The sequence below is a fragment of the Arctopsyche grandis genome, unplaced genomic scaffold, assembly GCF_051622035.1.
Source record: "Arctopsyche grandis isolate Sample6627 unplaced genomic scaffold, ASM5162203v2 HiC_scaffold_46, whole genome shotgun sequence".
Lineage (NCBI taxonomy): Eukaryota > Metazoa > Arthropoda > Insecta > Trichoptera > Hydropsychidae > Arctopsyche > Arctopsyche grandis.
This window is the reverse complement of record NW_027518449.1, coordinates 696793-724292: the sequence shown is the minus strand read 5'-3', so window position 1 is coordinate 724292 and position 27500 is coordinate 696793. Positions and strand designations below refer to the sequence as shown.

General features: G+C 36.1%; 3 protein-coding genes across 3 annotated transcripts; all 3 read right to left on the bottom strand.

Annotated features, from left to right (window-relative positions):
- Window positions 1–1892: 1892 nt before the first annotated feature.
- Window positions 1893–8085, bottom strand: LOC143921919 (kelch-like protein 28). Its single transcript, XM_077445243.1, has 11 exons — window positions 7959–8085; window positions 4957–5124; window positions 4727–4881; window positions 4441–4646; window positions 4153–4350; window positions 3745–3918; window positions 3516–3656; window positions 3080–3252; window positions 2789–2999; window positions 2416–2611; window positions 1893–2321 (listed from the first exon to the last, which is right to left on the bottom strand). The coding sequence occupies exons 1-11, from the start codon at window positions 8027–8029 to the stop codon at window positions 2185–2187; spliced, it is 1830 nt and encodes a 609-aa protein (XP_077301369.1). The 5' UTR covers window positions 8030–8085; the 3' UTR covers window positions 1893–2184.
- A 1594-nt stretch (window positions 8086–9679) lies between these two features.
- LOC143921922 (kelch-like protein 28) lies at window positions 9680–15860 on the bottom strand. The gene is made up of 11 exons (XM_077445245.1): window positions 15734–15860; window positions 12744–12911; window positions 12514–12668; window positions 12228–12433; window positions 11940–12137; window positions 11532–11705; window positions 11303–11443; window positions 10867–11039; window positions 10576–10786; window positions 10203–10398; window positions 9680–10108 (listed from the first exon to the last, which is right to left on the bottom strand). Exons 1-11 carry the CDS (start codon window positions 15802–15804, stop codon window positions 9972–9974), a joined length of 1830 nt encoding a protein of 609 aa, XP_077301371.1. The 5' UTR covers window positions 15805–15860; the 3' UTR covers window positions 9680–9971.
- Window positions 15861–17126: 1266 nt separating this feature from the next.
- On the bottom strand, window positions 17127–23307 carry LOC143921920 (kelch-like protein 28). The gene is made up of 11 exons (XM_077445244.1): window positions 23181–23307; window positions 20191–20358; window positions 19961–20115; window positions 19675–19880; window positions 19387–19584; window positions 18979–19152; window positions 18750–18890; window positions 18314–18486; window positions 18023–18233; window positions 17650–17845; window positions 17127–17555 (listed from the first exon to the last, which is right to left on the bottom strand). The coding sequence occupies exons 1-11, from the start codon at window positions 23249–23251 to the stop codon at window positions 17419–17421; spliced, it is 1830 nt and encodes a 609-aa protein (XP_077301370.1). The 5' UTR covers window positions 23252–23307; the 3' UTR covers window positions 17127–17418.
- Window positions 23308–27500: the final 4193 nt, after the last annotated feature.

The window sequence follows — 27500 nt, the reverse complement described above, 5'->3', positions numbered from 1 at the left end:
AATACACACATACACAAACACACACAAATACATACATACATGCATGCATACATACATACATACATACATACATGCATGCATACATACAAACATACATACGTACATACATACATGCATAAACACACATACACAAACATAATACACACATACACACATGCATACATACACACATACGAACACACAAATACACACATGCAAACATACACACACAAATACACACATACATAATACACACATACACAAACACACACACACATACATACATACGTACATACAAACAAACATACATACATACATGCATACACACACACACAAAAACACATACATAATACACACATATACAAATGCATACATACACACACACAAATACACACATACACGAACACACACACATACATACATACATACATACATACAAACATACTTACATACATGCATACACACACACACACATACATACATGTTTTGTCCAGAATCGTGGCATAATTGAATGCATATTATTGCTCTTGCGATGAATTTCGTTTACCGACTATAAAAGAGAATCACTTTTGTCTCCGTTTAAACATTTTGGAGTGCAAATACTTCTGCCGAAGAAGGTTTTTAATCTGAAAACTTAAATAAGGAAAGTTTTGGCCCAAGTGATGGCATAATTGAACGCAAAGTATGCTCCTGGTGATGAATTTCGTTTACCAACGATAACAGAGAATCACTTTTGTCTCCGTCTAAACATTTTGGAGTGCAATTACTTCTGCCGATGAAGGTTTTTAATCTGAAAACTTAAATAAGGAAAGTTTTGGCCGAAGTCGTGGCAAAATTGAACGCAAAGTATACTCCTGGTGATGAATTTCGTTTACCAACGATAAAAGAGAATCGCTTTTGTCACCGTTTAAGCATTTTGGAGTGCAATTACTTATGCCGATGAAGGTTTTTAATCTGAAAACTTAAATAAGGAAAGTTTTGGCCGAAGTCGTGGCAAAATTGAACGCAAAGTATACTCCTGGTGATGAATTTCGTTTACCAACGATAACAGAGAATCACTTTTGTCTCCGTCTAAACATTTTGGAGTGCAATTACTTCTGCCGATGAAGGTTTTTAATCTGAAAACTTAAATAAGGAAAGTTTTGGCCGAAGTCGTGGCAAAATTGAACGCAAAGTATACTCCTGGTGATGAATTTCGTTTACCAACGATAACAGAGAATCACTTTTGTCTCCGTCTAAACATTTTGGAGTGCAATTACTTCTGCCGATGAAGGTTTTTAATCTGAAAACTTAAATAAGGAAAGTTTTGGCCGAAGTCGTGGCAAAATTGAACGCAAAGTATACTCCTGGTGATGAATTTCGTTTACCAACGATAAAAGAGAATCGCTTTTGTCACCGTTTAAGCATTTTGGAGTGCAATTACTTATGCCGATGAAGGTTTTTAATCTGAAAACTTAAATAAGGAAAGTTTTGTCCAGAATCGTGGCATAATTGAATGCATATTATTGCTCTTGCGATGAATTTCGTTTACCAACGATAAAAGAGAATCACTTTTGTCTCCGTCTAAACATTTTGGAGTGCAATTACTTCTGCCGATGAAGGTTTTTACCTTGCGATGAATTTCGTTTAATGTCCAATAAAACTCATGGATGTACAAAAATACCTAGTTTATAAGTTTTTACGTCTTATTTTGTTGAGAGAAAATGATTAGGTGTTTGATGTTTGAAGTTGTGCAAAAAACTGGTTAACTGAATTGTTTTTGAAATGAAAAGGTAGCTCGGGTTCACCGGATACTTACTTAACTTAAAAAAATGATGACCATTATTTTCATTGATTGATTGAGTTTCCACTCGTGATCACATTAATAACAAAACGTTTATTAAAATAAGATGAAATAAATAAAAACACTCTTTTCATTTGAGAAAAAAATATATTTGTGACATTATATTTACAAATATAGAACAGGATGAACTGTTAATAGTTTTCATGAAATAAAGAATGTGTACAAATAATTCCACATATATGTACTTACATATGTACATACATATATAATATAATAAATAAAAATGGAAATGCAAAACAAAAATCCTGTTTTAAGCCAACAGTGTTACCATTAAAAGGAAAACATTATATGTACATAATATTAAACAAGTTATGCATTTAAACAAGTTACTACTCATTTGAATTCAAGTTTCATTTTCATTATTAAACATTAAAACCAGTCAGTAAATGCATCGGTGCAATTAGCATATTAAAATCGGATCGTTTCGTTGAAATGGATCCAATAATCGTCCACGAGTCTCTATCGGGGCTGTATTCTAGCACCGACAAGTGATTACCTCCTGAAATAAATATGTATTAAATATTAATCACTTGCATACAAAAAACACACACACACACACAATAATGGTTGTTACAAAATCAAAATCAACTCACCGACGCAAACAATTTTATCGTCGTGGACGATAGCCTTATGCCCAAACCGTGCTTCAGGGAGACTAGCAACATATGTCCAGGTTTGAGCCTCCGGGTCATACCGTTCTACCGAGTCGTGTGTACTATTGCTATTGCTATTGCTGATAATATCGCAGGTGCCGCCAATTGCGTAGATATAACCTCCCAATGCAACAGCCTACAAAGTGAAACAGACTGAATATAACGATATATAATATATGTATGTATGTATGTACAATATTCAAAATTCAATTTTTCTCAATGATGACAATACAATACAATACAATACATACAATGTAAAATGGCGATTATGTAGACATAATCGATTTCAGAAAAAAATCCTGACAATACTTACAGCAAACCGGGCTCTCTTTTCGGCCATCGGCGGAGCGGCCGTCCATCTATTCCTGGCCACATTGAAAGTTTCCATGCTATTAAGGAATACCTCTTTGTCGTTTTTTCCACCTATTGCATATATGACACCGTCTAGTGCAACGGTGTCATGGAGATGTCGGCACTCCGACATATGGGATAGATAGGCCCAGTTTCTTGTATTGACATCGTACCTTTGAAAAATCGTAAAAACTAGTTGTATTCCATTGTACAATATTAAAAAATCATCATAAATATTCACCAACCAACCAACCTATGTACACTCGTTTGTAAGTCTATGTCTTCAGTGGCAGCATTGGAACAGGGATTTTTTCCTCCTGAGATGAAAACATGGTCACCGACAACAGCGGTTGCAAAATTTTTTCTTTCATGTACCATTTGTGGAAGCGCCGTCACATCCTTTGTGGCAACATCCAAACTGTACATCTATTCAATATAAATATTATACACACGTATTATTATAACTGTATTGTTAGTAAATTTGCATACAATAAGGTAACAAAAGAAACGAGTTGCTGAATATTAATGAACTTACCTTTTGAAAAACCCAATGCCGGTATTGCAATCCCCCAAAGTAAACTTTTCAAAATATTGTTATAACAAATAGAATCTACATAAATGTTCGATTTATTGTCATTTCTTTCGTGACGGCACAAATTTAAAAGTTAAGTAATAAATTGAATAAACACCTCCTTCGATAGACCGCCAATCATTATTAAATATTGGTCTCGAAGAATGACCGTCTCGAAGGGATTATAAAATTTATTCATGTCGTAAAACGACAAACATTTCTGGAAATCTCCTCTTATTGTTTGGATTTCATTGGCAAGCTAAAAAAAAAACATTGAAAAATATACATAATTACATATACATATATCTATGTACATACATATGCATTTACATACAAACTAAACTTACTTTTGCCGAACGTTTTCCTACAATCAATATACCTCGTGTGCTCTTTCTAGGTTTTACATTTTGCAATGATAGACGTGGTCTCTTTTTTGGACTCATATTCCATTCAAGTAAATCCCACAATTGTTGACAGCATACACGATTGTAACAAAGAGGTTTCACTTCGTTTAAAATGAACTGAAACGAAACATTTATAACGTTCAGCAATTAATCGCATACCTTTTTAAATTTATTGTGCCGAGCACACATTAAAAACAAAATATTATATCAAGTAATGATTAGTACATTGTACATACATACATACATACATACATACATATGTACATATGAAAGCACATTAAGAAAGTACAGTAAGAATTACATGTAATATATGTATGTACAATATACAAAACAAATTAAAAATATTATTACCTCTTTAGATAACAGACGAAATCTAACAAATTTAAATAAAGCATTCAAATGCTGCTTCCGATTGTCCCAGTCCTTTTGAACCCACAGCTTCAAGCCTATAAACACTTGCTCTTCTGTGGTGACATTTAAATCATTCGACTGCAGCAATTCCTCCAGTTGGTCAGCTTTTATATCGAGAAACGCTCTCCCTTGAATTATCTACAATGCAGACAGACAGACAGATTTCATGAATATTAAAAAATATAAATACACATACGTATGTATGACCTAAAATTATAATATACATACGTCAACATAATTTTTAGTTGTGTAAGCTCTCGTTTTTTCTAGCAATAAGAAATAACTATAATGCTTCGCAAAATTTCCGATTAACAAGAAGTTTTCAGTATTTAATGCGCTTTCTAGGAACGACACGCAATAATCCTCAAGTTTATAGCAGTGAATGTTTGTTCGCGAAAATTCAACTAACTGGATCGCCCCAAGAGGATCCAAATCTGCAAATATTGTAAAATTTGTCATTAGTACTAATTAGTACATATGTATTAATTCGTACGAACGAAGTTTAAATTCTCACCGAGTTTGCCTCTGTAGAAGTATTCAATAGCTTTGCTCACAGTGTCCAGACGAAAATCGCCCCAATCGTCCAAGACAATTTCCTCCGGTGATGCTTCTAAACGCTCCGCCAAATAGTCGCTGTTGCACATAACAATAAACTTGTGTACATTGAATCTGCAAACAGATTAAACATAAAACCTCGAGTTAACATATGTACATAATACATTAAATATTTGAAGCAAGACTAACCTTGCAGTGCCGACAACTAGCACAGTATCGCATTGCTCCTGTTCGACATACTTCCGATACATGTATTTCGAGAAAAGGTGTGCATGCTGCACATCTATTTCGAAATCCGTTGAGTCACCAAAATTGGCACTAATTTCGGTCATATTGCTCCCGATGCTCATGTCTTTTCTAAAAATCAAATTATACAATAACAATAATATGAAAATATACCTAATAAAACAAAATTTAAAAAAGTTTTTCAAAATTTAAAGCAAAATTTAAAAAAGTGTCGATGCCCTACTAAAATTATTGTATGTATGTAGAATTAGAAACAAAGGTGATTGTTATTAGGTACTTAATTCTATGTAGATCATATATTATTGGTGGTGGTACTAAACTAAACGTTCGTTTGGGTTTGGGTTTGCCGAGTAGAATTGTTTACATAAACATCTTCAAAAATCGCCAATTTTTTAAAGGTCTAACGCGTTGCCAAAAATCACCACCAGAGATCCGAGTTCAAAAAAGTTTGTCTCACCAATATGTACTCGTATGTAGTATTTACTATGTATGTATGTATATAGGATGTTCTTCAATATTCTTCATTCTTCAATCATACACACATACATACATGCATACATACATACATGCATACATACACACACATACACAATACACACATACACAAACACACACACATACATACATGCATGCATACAAACATACATACGTACATACATAAATACATACACGCATACACACACAAATACACACATACATAATACACACATACACAAACACACACACACACATACATACATACATGCATACATACATACGTACATACATGCATACACATACACACATACATACACATACACACATACATAATACACACATGCATGCATACACACACACACACATACATGCATACATACAAACATACATACGTACATACATACATACATGCATACACACACACATACATAATACACACATACACACATGCATACATACACACATACACACACACAAATATACACATGCAAACATACACACACACAAATACACACATACGTACGTACATACATACACAAACACACACACATACATGTATGCATACATACATACAAACATACATACATACATACATGCATGCATACATACAAACATACATACGTACATACATTCATACATACATACATGCATGCATACATACAAACATACATACGTACATACATACATACATACATACATACATGCATGCATACATACAAACATACATACTTACATACATACATACATACATACATGCATACACATACACACATACATAATACACACATGCATACATACACACACACACAAATACATACATAGATGCATGCATACATACATACATACATGCATACATACAAACATACATACATGCATACACACACACATACATAATACACACATGCATACATACACACATACACACACACAAATACACACATGCAAACATACACACACACAAATACACACATACATACATGCATGCATACATACATACAAACATACATACATACATACATACATACATACATACATGCATGCATACATACATACAAACATACATACGTACATACATACATGCATGCATACAAACAAACACACACATACACACATACATAATACACACATACACACACACACACAAATACACACATACACAAACACACACACATACATACATACATGCATACATACATGCATGCATACATACAAACATACATACGAACATACATACATACATGCATACACATACACACATACACACATGCATACATACACACACACAAATACACACATACATAATACACACATACACAAACACACACAAATACATACATACATGCATGCATACATACAAACATACATACGTACATACATACATGCATACACACACACACACATACATAATACACACATACACACATGCATACGTACACACATACACACACACAAATACACACATACACACATGCAAACATACACACACACATAGATCATGTGCCACCAAGACGAAGGGTGGACGGAAGCCCTACCGACAGTGTTACTGGGGATCCGATCGGCATGGTATCCGATAAGACCTCAATGCCACGTCAGCAGAACTGGTATATGGTCAACCGCTACGGCTACCGGGAGAGTTTCTGGCTCCACAACGAAACGGAGGACCCAACACAGCGGAACTAGCAGAGAGATTGCGGTCCCAAATGGGGCGAGGTTGAGAAACGCCAGTCCACCGCGGCGCCATGGAACAAGATCAACCTTCAGATCAACCAACAAAGACCTGCACACCAGTGATCAGGTGTTCCTGAGACACGATGCTGCCAAGGGTCCGTTACAGCCAGTGTTGAAGAAGGGACCGAAGTTCTTCACACTGAGAATTAAGGATTCCAATGTCACCGTATCGGTAGACCGCATAAAGCCGGCATACATGGAAAGCAGCGGAGAGCCCCCCAAGAAAATGCAGAACCACAGCAAGAAACTGGCCGACAAGCAACCACACGGACTGGCAGGAGAGTCCGGTGGCCAGCCCATCTGGACAGCTACATCCCGTAGTTGTCGCGACGGCTACGCAATGTCGAGACCCACAATATGTATTTACATATGACATTTTGTAAAATATCGCATCGCAATAAATAATTATAATGAGAAGACGCGCGCGCGTCCGCAGTGAAATTGAATGAATGAAAATTGAAAGGATTAAAGCGCGAGACGGAGACGGAGACGGAGACGGAGACGAGAAAGGAACATGCATTTCGCATTGGGTATGACAGCGCGAATGTATGAAACCGCAATCGTCCCAGCAATCGTCCCATCCCAGTGGCGAGGGGTGTTTTGGCGCGCGGAAGAGTTTTCGCAAAGTGACAGTTCGCAAACAGACAGAGTCTGCGACGCGTGACGTAAGTGAACTGAAGTGAACTCTAACGAAGCTGGTTAGTGTTAGTGTGGTATTGAATTAATATGAGAACACTCACCGGGAAGCAGAAGCAGAAGCAGAAGCAAAGGCAGAGGCAGAAGCAGAAGCAGAAGCGGAAGCGCCCGACATCGTGCGAGGCAGCGACTAGACTGACAGCGCAACTACACTATTACGCAATACACAACAACACGCTGTTCGTTGAATTCGAATTTCGAATTTCGAATTTCGAATTACGAATTTCGAGTTTTGAATCATGAATTTCGTTTCATGAACCAACGATAAAAGAGAATCACCTTTGTCTCCGTTCCGTCTAAACATTTTCGAGTGCAATTACTTCTGCCTCATCGGCAGGTTTTTAATCTGAAAACTTAAATTGAACGCAAAGTATGCTCCTGGTGATGAATTTCGCTAACCAACGATAACAGAGAATCACTTTTGTCTCCGTCTAAACATTTTGGAGTGCAATTACTTCTGTGGAAGAAGGATTTCGATCTGAATACTCAAAAAAGGAATGTTTTGTCCAGAATCGTGGCATAATTGAATGCATATTATTGCTCTTGCGATGAATTTCGTTTACCAACTATAAAAGAGAATCACTTTTGTCTCCGTTTAAACATTTTGGAGTGCAAATACTTCTGCCGAAGAAGGTTTTTAATCTGAAAACTTAAATAAGGAAAGTTTTGGCCCAAGTGATGGCATAATTGAACGCAAAGTATGCTCCTGGTGATGAATTTCGTTTACCAACGATAACAGAGAATCACTTTTGTCTCCGTCTAAACATTTTGGAGTGCAATTACTTCTGCCGATGAAGGTTTTTAATCTGAAAACTTAAATAAGGAAAGTTTTGGCCGAAGTCGTGGCAAAATTGAACGCAAAGTATACTCCTGGTGATGAATTTCGTTTACCAACGATAAAAGAGAATCGCTTTTGTCACCGTTTAAACATTTTGGAGTGCAATTACTTATGCCGATGAAGGTTTTTAATCTGAAAACTTAAATAAGGAAAGTTTTGTCCAGAATCGTGGCATAATTGAATGCATATTATTGCTCTTGCGATGAATTTCGTTTACCAACGATAAAAGAGAATCACTTTTGTCTCCGTCTAAACATTTTGGAGTGCAATTACTTCTGCCGATGAAGGTTTTTAATCTGAAAACTTAAATAAGGAAAGTTTTGGCCGAAGTCGTGGCAAAATTGAACGCAAAGTATACTCCTGGTGATGAATTTCGTTTACCAACGATAAAAGAGAATCGCTTTTGTCACCGTTTAAACATTTTGGAGTGCAATTACTTATGCCGATGAAGGTTTTTAATCTGAAAACTTAAATAAGGAAAGTTTTGTCCAGAATCGTGGCATAATTGAATGCATATTATTGCTCTTGCGATGAATTTCGTTTACCAACGATAAAAGAGAATCACTTTTGTCTCCGTCTAAACATTTTGGAGTGCAATTACTTCTGCCGATGAAGGTTTTTACCTTGCGATGAATTTCGTTTAATGTCCAATAAAACTCATGGATGTACAAAAATACCTAGTTTATAAGTTTTTACGTCTTATTTTGTTGAGAGAAAATGATTAGGTGTTTGATGTTTGAAGTTGTGCAAAAAACTGGTTAACTGAATTGTTTTTGAAATGAAAAGGTAGCTCGGGTTCACCGGATACTTACTTAACTTAAAAAAATGATGACCATTATTTTCATTGATTGATTGAGTTTCCACTCGTGATCACATTAATAACAAAACGTTTATTAAAATAAGATGAAATAAATAAAAACACTCTTTTCATTTGAGAAAAAAATATATTTGTGACATTATATTTACAAATATAGAACAGGATGAACTGTTAATAGTTTTCATGAAATAAAGAATGTGTACAAATAATTCCACATATATGTACTTACATATGTACATACATATATAATATAATAAATAAAAATGGAAATGCAAAACAAAAATCCTGTTTTAAGCCAACAGTGTTACCATTAAAAGGAAAACATTATATGTACATAATATTAAACAAGTTATGCATTTAAACAAGTTACTACTCATTTGAATTCAAGTTTCATTTTCATTATTAAACATTAAAACCAGTCAGTAAATGCATCGGTGCAATTAGCATATTAAAATCGGATCGTTTCGTTGAAATGGATCCAATAATCGTCCACGAGTCTCTATCGGGGCTGTATTCTAGCACCGACAAGTGATTACCTCCTGAAATAAATATGTATTAAATATTAATCACTTGCATACAAAAAACACACACACACACACAATAATGGTTGTTACAAAATCAAAATCAACTCACCGACGCAAACAATTTTATCGTCGTGGACGATAGCCTTATGCCCAAACCGTGCTTCAGGGAGACTAGCAACATATGTCCAGGTTTGAGCCTCCGGGTCATACCGTTCTACCGAGTCGTGTGTACTATTGCTATTGCTATTGCTGATAATATCGCAGGTGCCGCCAATTGCGTAGATATAACCTCCCAATGCAACAGCCTACAAAGTGAAACAGACTGAATATAACGATATATAATATATGTATGTATGTATGTACAATATTCAAAATTCAATTTTTCTCAATGATGACAATACAATACAATACAATACATACAATGTAAAATGGCGATTATGTAGACATAATCGATTTCAGAAAAAAATCCTGACAATACTTACAGCAAACCGGGCTCTCTTTTCGGCCATCGGCGGAGCGGCCGTCCATCTATTCCTGGCCACATTGAAAGTTTCCATGCTATTAAGGAATACCTCTTTGTCGTTTTTTCCACCTATTGCATATATGACACCGTCTAGTGCAACGGTGTCATGGAGATGTCGGCACTCCGACATATGGGATAGATAGGCCCAGTTTCTTGTATTGACATCGTACCTTTGAAAAATCGTAAAAACTAGTTGTATTCCATTGTACAATATTAAAAAATCATCATAAATATTCACCAACCAACCAACCTATGTACACTCGTTTGTAAGTCTATGTCTTCAGTGGCAGCATTGGAACAGGGATTTTTTCCTCCTGAGATGAAAACATGGTCACCGACAACAGCGGTTGCAAAATTTTTTCTTTCATGTACCATTTGTGGAAGCGCCGTCACATCCTTTGTGGCAACATCCAAACTGTACATCTATTCAATATAAATATTATACACACGTATTATTATAACTGTATTGTTAGTAAATTTGCATACAATAAGGTAACAAAAGAAACGAGTTGCTGAATATTAATGAACTTACCTTTTGAAAAACCCAATGCCGGTATTGCAATCCCCCAAAGTAAACTTTTCAAAATATTGTTATAACAAATAGAATCTACATAAATGTTCGATTTATTGTCATTTCTTTCGTGACGGCACAAATTTAAAAGTTAAGTAATAAATTGAATAAACACCTCCTTCGATAGACCGCCAATCATTATTAAATATTGGTCTCGAAGAATGACCGTCTCGAAGGGATTATAAAATTTATTCATGTCGTAAAACGACAAACATTTCTGGAAATCTCCTCTTATTGTTTGGATTTCATTGGCAAGCTAAAAAAAAAACATTGAAAAATATACATAATTACATATACATATATCTATGTACATACATATGCATTTACATACAAACTAAACTTACTTTTGCCGAACGTTTTCCTACAATCAATATACCTCGTGTGCTCTTTCTAGGTTTTACATTTTGCAATGATAGACGTGGTCTCTTTTTTGGACTCATATTCCATTCAAGTAAATCCCACAATTGTTGACAGCATACACGATTGTAACAAAGAGGTTTCACTTCGTTTAAAATGAACTGAAACGAAACATTTATAACGTTCAGCAATTAATCGCATACCTTTTTAAATTTATTGTGCCGAGCACACATTAAAAACAAAATATTATATCAAGTAATGATTAGTACATTGTACATACATACATACATACATACATACATATGTACATATGAAAGCACATTAAGAAAGTACAGTAAGAATTACATGTAATATATGTATGTACAATATACAAAACAAATTAAAAATATTATTACCTCTTTAGATAACAGACGAAATCTAACAAATTTAAATAAAGCATTCAAATGCTGCTTCCGATTGTCCCAGTCCTTTTGAACCCACAGCTTCAAGCCTATAAACACTTGCTCTTCTGTGGTGACATTTAAATCATTCGACTGCAGCAATTCCTCCAGTTGGTCAGCTTTTATATCGAGAAACGCTCTCCCTTGAATTATCTACAATGCAGACAGACAGACAGATTTCATGAATATTAAAAAATATAAATACACATACGTATGTATGACCTAAAATTATAATATACATACGTCAACATAATTTTTAGTTGTGTAAGCTCTCGTTTTTTCTAGCAATAAGAAATAACTATAATGCTTCGCAAAATTTCCGATTAACAAGAAGTTTTCAGTATTTAATGCGCTTTCTAGGAACGACACGCAATAATCCTCAAGTTTATAGCAGTGAATGTTTGTTCGCGAAAATTCAACTAACTGGATCGCCCCAAGAGGATCCAAATCTGCAAATATTGTAAAATTTGTCATTAGTACTAATTAGTACATATGTATTAATTCGTACGAACGAAGTTTAAATTCTCACCGAGTTTGCCTCTGTAGAAGTATTCAATAGCTTTGCTCACAGTGTCCAGACGAAAATCGCCCCAATCGTCCAAGACAATTTCCTCCGGTGATGCTTCTAAACGCTCCGCCAAATAGTCGCTGTTGCACATAACAATAAACTTGTGTACATTGAATCTGCAAACAGATTAAACATAAAACCTCGAGTTAACATATGTACATAATACATTAAATATTTGAAGCAAGACTAACCTTGCAGTGCCGACAACTAGCACAGTATCGCATTGCTCCTGTTCGACATACTTCCGATACATGTATTTCGAGAAAAGGTGTGCATGCTGCACATCTATTTCGAAATCCGTTGAGTCACCAAAATTGGCACTAATTTCGGTCATATTGCTCCCGATGCTCATGTCTTTTCTAAAAATCAAATTATACAATAACAATAATATGAAAATATACCTAATAAAACAAAATTTAAAAAAGTTTTTCAAAATTTAAAGCAAAATTTAAAAAAGTGTCGATGCCCTACTAAAATTATTGTATGTATGTAGAATTAGAAACAAAGGTGATTGTTATTAGGTACTTAATTCTATGTAGATCATATATTATTGGTGGTGGTACTAAACTAAACGTTCGTTTGGGTTTGGGTTTGCCGAGTAGAATTGTTTACATAAACATCTTCAAAAATCGCCAATTTTTTAAAGGTCTAACGCGTTGCCAAAAATCACCACCAGAGATCCGAGTTCAAAAAAGTTTGTCTCACCAATATGTACTCGTATGTAGTATTTACTATGTATGTATGTATATAGGATGTTCTTCAATATTCTTCATTCTTCAATCATACACACATACATACATGCATACATACATACATGCATACATACACACACATACACAATACACACATACACAAACACACACACATACATACATGCATGCATACAAACATACATACGTACATACATAAATACATACACGCATACACACACAAATACACACATACATAATACACACATACACAAACACACACACACACATACATACATACATGCATACATACATACGTACATACATGCATACACATACACACATACATACACATACACACATACATAATACACACATGCATGCATACACACACACACACATACATGCATACATACAAACATACATACGTACATACATACATACATGCATACACACACACATACATAATACACACATACACACATGCATACATACACACATACACACACACAAATATACACATGCAAACATACACACACACAAATACACACATACGTACGTACATACATACACAAACACACACACATACATGTATGCATACATACATACAAACATACATACATACATACATGCATGCATACATACAAACATACATACGTACATACATTCATACATACATACATGCATGCATACATACAAACATACATACGTACATACATACATACATACATACATACATGCATGCATACATACAAACATACATACTTACATACATACATACATACATACATGCATACACATACACACATACATAATACACACATGCATACATACACACACACACAAATACATACATAGATGCATGCATACATACATACATACATGCATACATACAAACATACATACATGCATACACACACACATACATAATACACACATGCATACATACACACATACACACACACAAATACACACATGCAAACATACACACACACAAATACACACATACATACATGCATGCATACATACATACAAACATACATACATACATACATACATACATACATACATGCATGCATACATACATACAAACATACATACGTACATACATACATGCATGCATACAAACAAACACACACATACACACATACATAATACACACATACACACACACACACAAATACACACATACACAAACACACACACATACATACATACATGCATACATACATGCATGCATACATACAAACATACATACGAACATACATACATACATGCATACACATACACACATACACACATGCATACATACACACACACAAATACACACATACATAATACACACATACACAAACACACACAAATACATACATACATGCATGCATACATACAAACATACATACGTACATACATACATGCATACACACACACACACATACATAATACACACATACACACATGCATACGTACACACATACACACACACAAATACACACATACACACATGCAAACATACACACACACATAGATCATGTGCCACCAAGACGAAGGGTGGACGGAAGCCCTACCGACAGTGTTACTGGGGATCCGATCGGCATGGTATCCGATAAGACCTCAATGCCACGTCAGCAGAACTGGTATATGGTCAACCGCTACGGCTACCGGGAGAGTTTCTGGCTCCACAACGAAACGGAGGACCCAACACAGCGGAACTAGCAGAGAGATTGCGGTCCCAAATGGGGCGAGGTTGAGAAACGCCAGTCCACCGCGGCGCCATGGAACAAGATCAACCTTCAGATCAACCAACAAAGACCTGCACACCAGTGATCAGGTGTTCCTGAGACACGATGCTGCCAAGGGTCCGTTACAGCCAGTGTTGAAGAAGGGACCGAAGTTCTTCACACTGAGAATTAAGGATTCCAATGTCACCGTATCGGTAGACCGCATAAAGCCGGCATACATGGAAAGCAGCGGAGAGCCCCCCAAGAAAATGCAGAACCACAGCAAGAAACTGGCCGACAAGCAACCACACGGACTGGCAGGAGAGTCCGGTGGCCAGCCCATCTGGACAGCTACATCCCGTAGTTGTCGCGACGGCTACGCAATGTCGAGACCCACAATATGTATTTACATATGACATTTTGTAAAATATCGCATCGCAATAAATAATTATAATGAGAAGACGCGCGCGCGTCCGCAGTGAAATTGAATGAATGAAAATTGAAAGGATTAAAGCGCGAGACGGAGACGGAGACGAGAAAGGAACATGCATTTCGCATTGGGTATGACAGCGCGAATGTATGAAACCGCAATCGTCCCAGCAATCGTCCCATCCCAGTGGCGAGGGGTGTTTTGGCGCGCGGAAGAGTTTTCGCAAAGTGACAGTTCGCAAACAGACAGAGTCTGCGACGCGTGACGTAAGTGAACTGAAGTGAACTCTAACGAAGCTGGTTAGTGTTAGTGTGGTATTGAATTAATATGAGAACACTCACCGGGAAGCAGAAGCAGAAGCAGAAGCAAAGGCAGAGGCAGAAGCAGAAGCAGAAGCGGAAGCGCCCGACATCGTGCGAGGCAGCGACTAGACTGACAGCGCAACTACACTATTACGCAATACACAACAACACGCTGTTCGTTGAATTCGAATTTCGAATTTCGAATTTCGAATTACGAATTTCGAGTTTTGAATCATGAATTTCGTTTCATGAACCAACGATAAAAGAGAATCACCTTTGTCTCCGTTCCGTCTAAACATTTTCGAGTGCAATTACTTCTGCCTCATCGGCAGGTTTTTAATCTGAAAACTTAAATTGAACGCAAAGTATGCTCCTGGTGATGAATTTCGCTAACCAACGATAACAGAGAATCACTTTTGTCTCCGTCTAAACATTTTGGAGTGCAATTACTTCTGTGGAAGAAGGATTTCGATCTGAATACTCAAAAAAGGAATGTTTTGTCCAGAATCGTGGCATAATTGAATGCATATTATTGCTCTTGCGATGAATTTCGTTTACCAACTATAAAAGAGAATCACTTTTGTCTCCGTTTAAACATTTTGGAGTGCAAATACTTCTGCCGAAGAAGGTTTTTAATCTGAAAACTTAAATAAGGAAAGTTTTGGCCCAAGTGATGGCATAATTGAACGCAAAGTATGCTCCTGGTGATGAATTTCGTTTACCAACGATAACAGAGAATCACTTTTGTCTCCGTCTAAACATTTTGGAGTGCAATTACTTCTGCCGATGAAGGTTTTTAATCTGAAAACTTAAATAAGGAAAGTTTTGGCCGAAGTCGTGGCAAAATTGAACGCAAAGTATACTCCTGGTGATGAATTTCGTTTACCAACGATAAAAGAGAATCGCTTTTGTCACCGTTTAAACATTTTGGAGTGCAATTACTTATGCCGATGAAGGTTTTTAATCTGAAAACTTAAATAAGGAAAGTTTTGTCCAGAATCGTGGCATAATTGAATGCATATTATTGCTCTTGCGATGAATTTCGTTTACCAACGATAAAAGAGAATCACTTTTGTCTCCGTCTAAACATTTTGGAGTGCAATTACTTCTGCCGATGAAGGTTTTTACCTTGCGATGAATTTCGTTTAATGTCCAATAAAACTCATGGATGTACAAAAATACCTAGTTTATAAGTTTTTACGTCTTATTTTGTTGAGAGAAAATGATTAGGTGTTTGATGTTTGAAGTTGTGCAAAAAACTGGTTAACTGAATTGTTTTTGAAATGAAAAGGTAGCTCGGGTTCACCGGATACTTACTTAACTTAAAAAAATGATGACCATTATTTTCATTGATTGATTGAGTTTCCACTCGTGATCACATTAATAACAAAACGTTTATTAAAATAAGATGAAATAAATAAAAACACTCTTTTCATTTGAGAAAAAAATATATTTGTGACATTATATTTACAAATATAGAACAGGATGAACTGTTAATAGTTTTCATGAAATAAAGAATGTGTACAAATAATTCCACATATATGTACTTACATATGTACATACATATATAATATAATAAATAAAAATGGAAATGCAAAACAAAAATCCTGTTTTAAGCCAACAGTGTTACCATTAAAAGGAAAACATTATATGTACATAATATTAAACAAGTTATGCATTTAAACAAGTTACTACTCATTTGAATTCAAGTTTCATTTTCATTATTAAACATTAAAACCAGTCAGTAAATGCATCGGTGCAATTAGCATATTAAAATCGGATCGTTTCGTTGAAATGGATCCAATAATCGTCCACGAGTCTCTATCGGGGCTGTATTCTAGCACCGACAAGTGATTACCTCCTGAAATAAATATGTATTAAATATTAATCACTTGCATACAAAAAACACACACACACACACAATAATGGTTGTTACAAAATCAAAATCAACTCACCGACGCAAACAATTTTATCGTCGTGGACGATAGCCTTATGCCCAAACCGTGCTTCAGGGAGACTAGCAACATATGTCCAGGTTTGAGCCTCCGGGTCATACCGTTCTACCGAGTCGTGTGTACTATTGCTATTGCTATTGCTGATAATATCGCAGGTGCCGCCAATTGCGTAGATATAACCTCCCAATGCAACAGCCTACAAAGTGAAACAGACTGAATATAACGATATATAATATATGTATGTATGTATGTACAATATTCAAAATTCAATTTTTCTCAATGATGACAATACAATACAATACAATACATACAATGTAAAATGGCGATTATGTAGACATAATCGATTTCAGAAAAAAATCCTGACAATACTTACAGCAAACCGGGCTCTCTTTTCGGCCATCGGCGGAGCGGCCGTCCATCTATTCCTGGCCACATTGAAAGTTTCCATGCTATTAAGGAATACCTCTTTGTCGTTTTTTCCACCTATTGCATATATGACACCGTCTAGTGCAACGGTGTCATGGAGATGTCGGCACTCCGACATATGGGATAGATAGGCCCAGTTTCTTGTATTGACATCGTACCTTTGAAAAATCGTAAAAACTAGTTGTATTCCATTGTACAATATTAAAAAATCATCATAAATATTCACCAACCAACCAACCTATGTACACTCGTTTGTAAGTCTATGTCTTCAGTGGCAGCATTGGAACAGGGATTTTTTCCTCCTGAGATGAAAACATGGTCACCGACAACAGCGGTTGCAAAATTTTTTCTTTCATGTACCATTTGTGGAAGCGCCGTCACATCCTTTGTGGCAACATCCAAACTGTACATCTATTCAATATAAATATTATACACACGTATTATTATAACTGTATTGTTAGTAAATTTGCATACAATAAGGTAACAAAAGAAACGAGTTGCTGAATATTAATGAACTTACCTTTTGAAAAACCCAATGCCGGTATTGCAATCCCCCAAAGTAAACTTTTCAAAATATTGTTATAACAAATAGAATCTACATAAATGTTCGATTTATTGTCATTTCTTTCGTGACGGCACAAATTTAAAAGTTAAGTAATAAATTGAATAAACACCTCCTTCGATAGACCGCCAATCATTATTAAATATTGGTCTCGAAGAATGACCGTCTCGAAGGGATTATAAAATTTATTCATGTCGTAAAACGACAAACATTTCTGGAAATCTCCTCTTATTGTTTGGATTTCATTGGCAAGCTAAAAAAAAAACATTGAAAAATATACATAATTACATATACATATATCTATGTACATACATATGCATTTACATACAAACTAAACTTACTTTTGCCGAACGTTTTCCTACAATCAATATACCTCGTGTGCTCTTTCTAGGTTTTACATTTTGCAATGATAGACGTGGTCTCTTTTTTGGACTCATATTCCATTCAAGTAAATCCCACAATTGTTGACAGCATACACGATTGTAACAAAGAGGTTTCACTTCGTTTAAAATGAACTGAAACGAAACATTTATAACGTTCAGCAATTAATCGCATACCTTTTTAAATTTATTGTGCCGAGCACACATTAAAAACAAAATATTATATCAAGTAATGATTAGTACATTGTACATACATACATACATACATACATACATATGTACATATGAAAGCACATTAAGAAAGTACAGTAAGAATTACATGTAATATATGTATGTACAATATACAAAACAAATTAAAAATATTATTACCTCTTTAGATAACAGACGAAATCTAACAAATTTAAATAAAGCATTCAAATGCTGCTTCCGATTGTCCCAGTCCTTTTGAACCCACAGCTTCAAGCCTATAAACACTTGCTCTTCTGTGGTGACATTTAAATCATTCGACTGCAGCAATTCCTCCAGTTGGTCAGCTTTTATATCGAGAAACGCTCTCCCTTGAATTATCTACAATGCAGACAGACAGACAGATTTCATGAATATTAAAAAATATAAATACACATACGTATGTATGACCTAAAATTATAATATACATACGTCAACATAATTTTTAGTTGTGTAAGCTCTCGTTTTTTCTAGCAATAAGAAATAACTATAATGCTTCGCAAAATTTCCGATTAACAAGAAGTTTTCAGTATTTAATGCGCTTTCTAGGAACGACACGCAATAATCCTCAAGTTTATAGCAGTGAATGTTTGTTCGCGAAAATTCAACTAACTGGATCGCCCCAAGAGGATCCAAATCTGCAAATATTGTAAAATTTGTCATTAGTACTAATTAGTACATATGTATTAATTCGTACGAACGAAGTTTAAATTCTCACCGAGTTTGCCTCTGTAGAAGTATTCAATAGCTTTGCTCACAGTGTCCAGACGAAAATCGCCCCAATCGTCCAAGACAATTTCCTCCGGTGATGCTTCTAAACGCTCCGCCAAATAGTCGCTGTTGCACATAACAATAAACTTGTGTACATTGAATCTGCAAACAGATTAAACATAAAACCTCGAGTTAACATATGTACATAATACATTAAATATTTGAAGCAAGACTAACCTTGCAGTGCCGACAACTAGCACAGTATCGCATTGCTCCTGTTCGACATACTTCCGATACATGTATTTCGAGAAAAGGTGTGCATGCTGCACATCTATTTCGAAATCCGTTGAGTCACCAAAATTGGCACTAATTTCGGTCATATTGCTCCCGATGCTCATGTCTTTTCTAAAAATCAAATTATACAATAACAATAATATGAAAATATACCTAATAAAACAAAATTTAAAAAAGTTTTTCAAAATTTAAAGCAAAATTTAAAAAAGTGTCGATGCCCTACTAAAATTATTGTATGTATGTAGAATTAGAAACAAAGGTGATTGTTATTAGGTACTTAATTCTATGTAGATCATATATTATTGGTGGTGGTACTAAACTAAACGTTCGTTTGGGTTTGGGTTTGCCGAGTAGAATTGTTTACATAAACATCTTCAAAAATCGCCAATTTTTTAAAGGTCTAACGCGTTGCCAAAAATCACCACCAGAGATCCGAGTTCAAAAAAGTTTGTCTCACCAATATGTACTCGTATGTAGTATTTACTATGTATGTATGTATATAGGATGTTCTTCAATATTCTTCATTCTTCAATCATACACACATACATACATGCATACATACATACATGCATACATACACACACATACACAATACACACATACACAAACACACACACATACATACATGCATGCATACAAACATACATACGTACATACATAAATACATACACGCATACACACACAAATACACACATACATAATACACACATACACAAACACACACACACACATACATACATACATGCATACATACATACGTACATACATGCATACACATACACACATACATACACATACACACATACATAATACACACATGCATGCATACACACACACACACATACATGCATACATACAAACATACATACGTACATACATACATACATGCATACACACACACATACATAATACACACATACACACATGCATACATACACACATACACACACACAAATATACACATGCAAACATACACACACACAAATACACACATACGTACGTACATACATACACAAACACACACACATACATGTATGCATACATACATACAAACATACATACATACATACATGCATGCATACATACAAACATACATACGTACATACATTCATACATACATACATGCATGCATACATACAAACATACATACGTACATACATACATACATACATACATACATGCATGCATACATACAAACATACATACTTACATACATACATACATACATACATGCATACACATACACACATACATAATACACACATGCATACATACACACACACACAAATACATACATAGATGCATGCATACATACATACATACATGCATACATACAAACATACATACATGCATACACACACACATACATAATACACACATGCATACATACACACATACACACACACAAATACACACATGCAAACATACACACACACAAATACACACATACATACATGCATGCATACATACATACATACATACATACATACATACATACATGCATGCATACATACATACAAACATACATACGTACATACATACATGCATGCATACAAACAAACACACACATACACACATACATAATACACACATACACACACACACACAAACACACACATACACAAACACACACACATACATACATACATGCATACATACATGCATGCATACATACAAACATACATACGAACATACATACATACATGCATACACATACACACATACACACATGCATACATACACACACACAAATACACACATACATAATACACACATACACAAACACACACAAATACATACATACATGCATGCATACATACAAACATACATACGTACATACATACATGCATACACACACACACACATACATAATACACACATACACACATGCATACGTACACACATACACACACACAAATACACACATACACACATGCAAACATACACACACACATAGATCATGTGCCACCAAGACGAAGGGTGGACGGAAGCCCTACCGACAGTGTTACTGGGGATCCGATCGGCATGGTATCCGATAAGACCTCAATGCCACGTCAGCAGAACTGGTATATGGTCAACCGCTACGGCTACCGGGAGAGTTTCTGGCTCCACAACGAAACGGAGGACCCAACACAGCGGAACTAGCAGAGAGATTGCGGTCCCAAATGGGGCGAGGTTGAGAAACGCCAGTCCACCGCGGCGCCATGGAACAAGATCAACCTTCAGATCAACCAACAAAGACCTGCACACCAGTGATCAGGTGTTCCTGAGACACGATGCTGCCAAGGGTCCGTTACAGCCAGTGTTGAAGAAGGGACCGAAGTTCTTCACACTGAGAATTAAGGATTCCAATGTCACCGTATCGGTAGACCGCATAAAGCCGGCATACATGGAAAGCAGCGGAGAGCCCCCCAAGAAAATGCAGAACCACAGCAAGAAACTGGCCGACAAGCAACCACACGGACTGGCAGGAGAGTCCGGTGGCCAGCCCATCTGGACAGCTACATCCCGTAGTTGTCGCGACGGCTACGCAATGTCGAGACCCACAATATGTATTTACATATGACATTTTGTAAAATATCGCATCGCAATAAATAATTATAATGAGAAGACGCGCGCGCGTCCGCAGTGAAATTGAATGAATGAAAATTGAAAGGATTAAAGCGCGAGACGGAGACGGAGACGGAGACGGAGACGAGAAAGGAACATGCATTTCGCATTGGGTATGACAGCGCGAATGTATGAAACCGCAATCGTCCCAGCAATCGTCCCATCCCAGTGGCGAGGGGTGTTTTGGCGCGCGGAAGAGTTTTCGCAAAGTGACAGTTCGCAAACAGACAGAGTCTGCGACGCGTGACGTAAGTGAACTGAAGTGAACTCTAACGAAGCTGGTTAGTGTTAGTGTGGTATTGAATTAATATGAGAACACTCACCGGGAAGCAGAAGCAGAAGCAGAAGCAAAGGCAGAGGCAGAAGCAGAAGCAGAAGCGGAAGCGCCCGACATCGTGCGAGGCAGCGACTAGACTGACAGCGCAACTACACTATTACGCAATACACAACAACACGCTGTTCGTTGAATTCGAATTTCGAATTTCGAATTTCGAATTACGAATTTCGAGTTTTGAATCATGAATTTCGTTTCATGAACCAACGATAAAAGAGAATCACCTTTGTCTCCGTTCCGTCTAAACATTTTCGAGTGCAATTACTTCTGCCTCATCGGCAGGTTTTTAATCTGAAAACTTAAATTGAACGCAAAGTATGCTCCTGGTGATGAATTTCGCTAACCAACGATAACAGAGAATCACTTTTGTCTCCGTCTAAACATTTTGGAGTGCAATTACTTCTGTGGAAGAAGGATTTCGATCTGAATACTCAAAAAAGGAATGTTTTGTCCAGAATCGTGGCATAATTGAATGCATATTATTGCTCTTGCGATGAATTTCGTTTACCAACTATAAAAGAGAATCACTTTTGTCTCCGTTTAAACATTTTGGAGTGCAAATACTTCTGCCGAAGAAGGTTTTTAATCTGAAAACTTAAATAAGGAAAGTTTTGGCCCAAGTGATGGCATAATTGAACGCAAAGTATGCTCCTGGTGATGAATTTCGTTTACCAACGATAACAGAGAATCACTTTTGTCTCCGTCTAAACATTTTGGAGTGCAATTACTTCTGCCGATGAAGGTTTTTAATCTGAAAACTTAAATAAGGAAAGTTTTGGCCGAAGTCGTGGCAAAATTGAACGCAAAGTATACTCCTGGTGATGAATTTCGTTTACCAACGATAAAAGAGAATCGCTTTTGTCACCGTTTAAACATTTTGGAGTGCAATTACTTATGCCGATGAAGGTTTTTAATCTGAAAACTTAAATAAGGAAAGTTTTGTCCAGAATCGTGGCATAATTGAATGCATATTATTGCTCTTGCGATGAATTTCGTTTACCAACGATAAAAGAGAATCACTTTTGTCTCCGTCTAAACATTTTGGAGTGCAAATACTTCTGCCGAAGAAGGTTTCTAATCTGAAAACTTAAATAAGGAAAGTTTTGGCCCAAGTCGTGGCAAAATTGAACGCAAATTATGCTCCTGGTGATGTATTTCGTTTACCAACGATAACAGAGAATCACTTTTGTCTCCCTCTAAACATTTTGGAGTGCAATTACTTCTGCCGATGAAGGTTTTTAATCTGAAAACTTAAATAAGGAAAGTTTTGGCCGAAGTCGTGGCAAAATTGAACGCAAATTATACTCCTGGTGATGAATTTCGTTTACCAACGATAAAAGAGAATCGCTTTTGTCACCGTTTAAACATTTTGGAGTGCAATTACTTATGCCGATGAAGGTTTTTAATCTGAAAACTTAAATAAGGAAAGTTTTGGCCCAAGTCGTGGCAAAATTGAACGCAAATTATGCTCCTGGTGATGTATTTCGTTTACCAACGATAACAGAGAATCACTTTTGTCTCCGTCTAAACATTTTGGAGTGCAATTACTTCTGCCGATGAAGGTTTTTAATCTGAAAACTTAAATAAGGAAATTTTTGTCCAGAATCGTGGCATAATTGAATGCATATTATTGCTCTTGCGATGAATTTCGTTTACCAACGATAAAAGAGAATCACTTTTGTCTCCGTCTTAACATTTTGGAGTGCAAATACTTCTGCCGAAGAAGGTTTCTAATCTGAAAACTTAAATAAGGAAAGTTTTGGCCCAAGTCGTGGCAAAATTGAACGCAAAGTATGCTCCTGGTGATGAATTTCGTTTACCAACGATAAAAGAGAATAACTTTTGTCTCCGTCTTAACATTTTGGAGTGCAATTACTTCTGCCGATGAAGGTTTTTAATCTGAAAACTTAAATAAGGAAATTTTTGTCCAGAATCGTGGCATAATTGAATGCATATTATTGCTCTTGCGATGAATTTCGTTTAACAACGATAAAAGAGAATCACTTTTGTCTCCGTCTTAACATTTTGGAGTGCAAATACTTCTGCCGAAGAAGGTTTCTAATCTGAAAACTTAAATAAGGAAAGTTTTGGCCCAAGTCGTGGCAAAATTGAACGCAAATTATGCTCCTGGTGATGAATTTCGTTTACCAACGATAACAGAGAATCACTTTTGTCTCCGTCTTAACATTTTGGAGTGCAATTACTTATGCCGATGAAGGTTTTTAATCTGAAAACTTAAATAAGGAAAGTTTTGGCCCAAGTGATGGCATAATTGAACGCAAAGTATGCTCCTGGTGATGAATTTCGTTTACCAACGATAAAAGAGAATCACTTTTGTCCCCGTTTAAACATTTTGGAGTGCAAATACTTCTGCCGAAGAAGGTTTTTAATCTGAAAACTTAAATAAGGAAAGTTTTGGCCCAAGTGATGGCATAATTGAACGCAAAGTATGCTCCTGGTGATGAATTTCGTTTACCAACGATAAAAGAGAATCACTTGCAAACATACAAACACACACAAACACACATACATAATACACACATACACACACACACACACCCACACAAATACACACATACACAAACACACACACATACATACATACATACATGCATGCATACATACATACATGCATACACATACACACAAACACACATACACACATACATAATACACACATACACGCATGCAAACATACAAACACAAGAATACACACATACATACATACATGCATACATACATGCATGCATACATACAAACATACATACGAACATACATACACACACACAAATACACACATGCAAACATACAAACACACACAAGCACACATACATAATACACACATACACACACACACACCCACACAAATACACACATACACAAACACACACACATACATACATACATACATGCATGCAAACATGCATGCATACATACAAACATACATACGTACTCACATACATACATGCATACACACACACACATACACACATACATAATACACACATACACACGTGCAAACATACAAACACACGAATACACACATACATAATACACACATACACAAACACACACACACACACATACATACATGCATGCATACATACATACATACACACATACATAATACACACATGCATACATACATACATACATGCATGCATACATACAAACATACATACGTACCTAACCTAACCTAACCTAACCTAACCTAACCTTACCTAACCTAACCTAACCTAACCTAACCTAACCTAACCTAACCGAACCTAACCTAACCTAACCTAACCTAACCTAACCTAACCTAACCTAACCTAACCTTACCTAACCTATACACAAACACACACACATACATACATGCATGCATACATACATACATACATACATGCATGCATACATACAAACACACAAATACACACATGCATACATACACACACACATACACACATACATAATACACACAGACACACATGCAAACATACAAACACACGAATACACACATACATAATACACACATACACAAACACACACACATACTGACATTCATGCATACAAACATACATACATACGTACATACATACATACATACATACATGCATACACATACACACATACACACATACATAATACACACATACACGCATGCAAACATACAAACACAAGAATACACACATACATACATACATACATACATACATGCATGCATACATACAAACATACATACGTACATACATACACACACAAATACACACATGCAAACATACAAACACACACAAACACACATACATAATACACACATACACACACACACACCCACACAAATACACACACACACATACATACATACATACATGCATGCAAACATGCATGCATACATACAAACATACATACGTACACACATACATACATGCATACACACACACACATACACACATACATAATACACACATACACACGTGCAAACATACAAACACACGAATACACACATACATAATACACACATACACAAACACACACACACATACATACATGCATGCATACATACATACATACACACATACATAATACACACATGCATACATACATACGTACATGCATGCATACATACAAACATACATACGTACCTAACCTAACCTAACCTAACCTAACCTTACCTAACCTAACCTAACCTAACCTAACCTAACCTAACCTAACCGAACCTAACCTAACCTAACCTAACCTAACCTAACCTAACCTAACCTATACACAAACACACACACATACATACATGCATGCATACATACATACATACATACATGCATGCATACATACA

Bases quoted from the DNA above. Each gene is read 5' to 3' on its own strand.
- LOC143921919 (XM_077445243.1), bottom strand. From the start codon at position 8,029: ATGTCGGGCGCTTCCGCTTCTGCTTCTGCTTCTGCCTCTGCCTTTGCT. The intron at 5,125-7,958 runs GTGAGTGTTCTC...TTTGATTTTTAG, and splicing joins GCTTCTGCTTCTGCTTCCCG to AAAAGACATGAGCATCGGGA. The intron at 3,657-3,744 runs GTAAGTTTAGTT...TTTTTTTTTTAG, and splicing joins TAGGAAAACGTTCGGCAAAA to CTTGCCAATGAAATCCAAAC.
- LOC143921922 (XM_077445245.1), bottom strand. From the start codon at position 15,804: ATGTCGGGCGCTTCCGCTTCTGCTTCTGCTTCTGCCTCTGCCTTTGCT. The intron at 12,434-12,513 runs GTGAGAATTTAA...CAATATTTGCAG, and splicing joins CTTCTACAGAGGCAAACTCG to ATTTGGATCCTCTTGGGGCG. The intron at 10,787-10,866 runs GTTGGTTGGTTG...GATTTTTCAAAG, and splicing joins TTACAAACGAGTGTACATAG to GTACGATGTCAATACAAGAA.
- LOC143921920 (XM_077445244.1), bottom strand. From the start codon at position 23,251: ATGTCGGGCGCTTCCGCTTCTGCTTCTGCTTCTGCCTCTGCCTTTGCT. The intron at 19,881-19,960 runs GTGAGAATTTAA...CAATATTTGCAG, and splicing joins CTTCTACAGAGGCAAACTCG to ATTTGGATCCTCTTGGGGCG. The intron at 18,487-18,749 runs GTGTTTATTCAA...TATATTGAATAG, and splicing joins TTGGCGGTCTATCGAAGGAG to ATGTACAGTTTGGATGTTGC.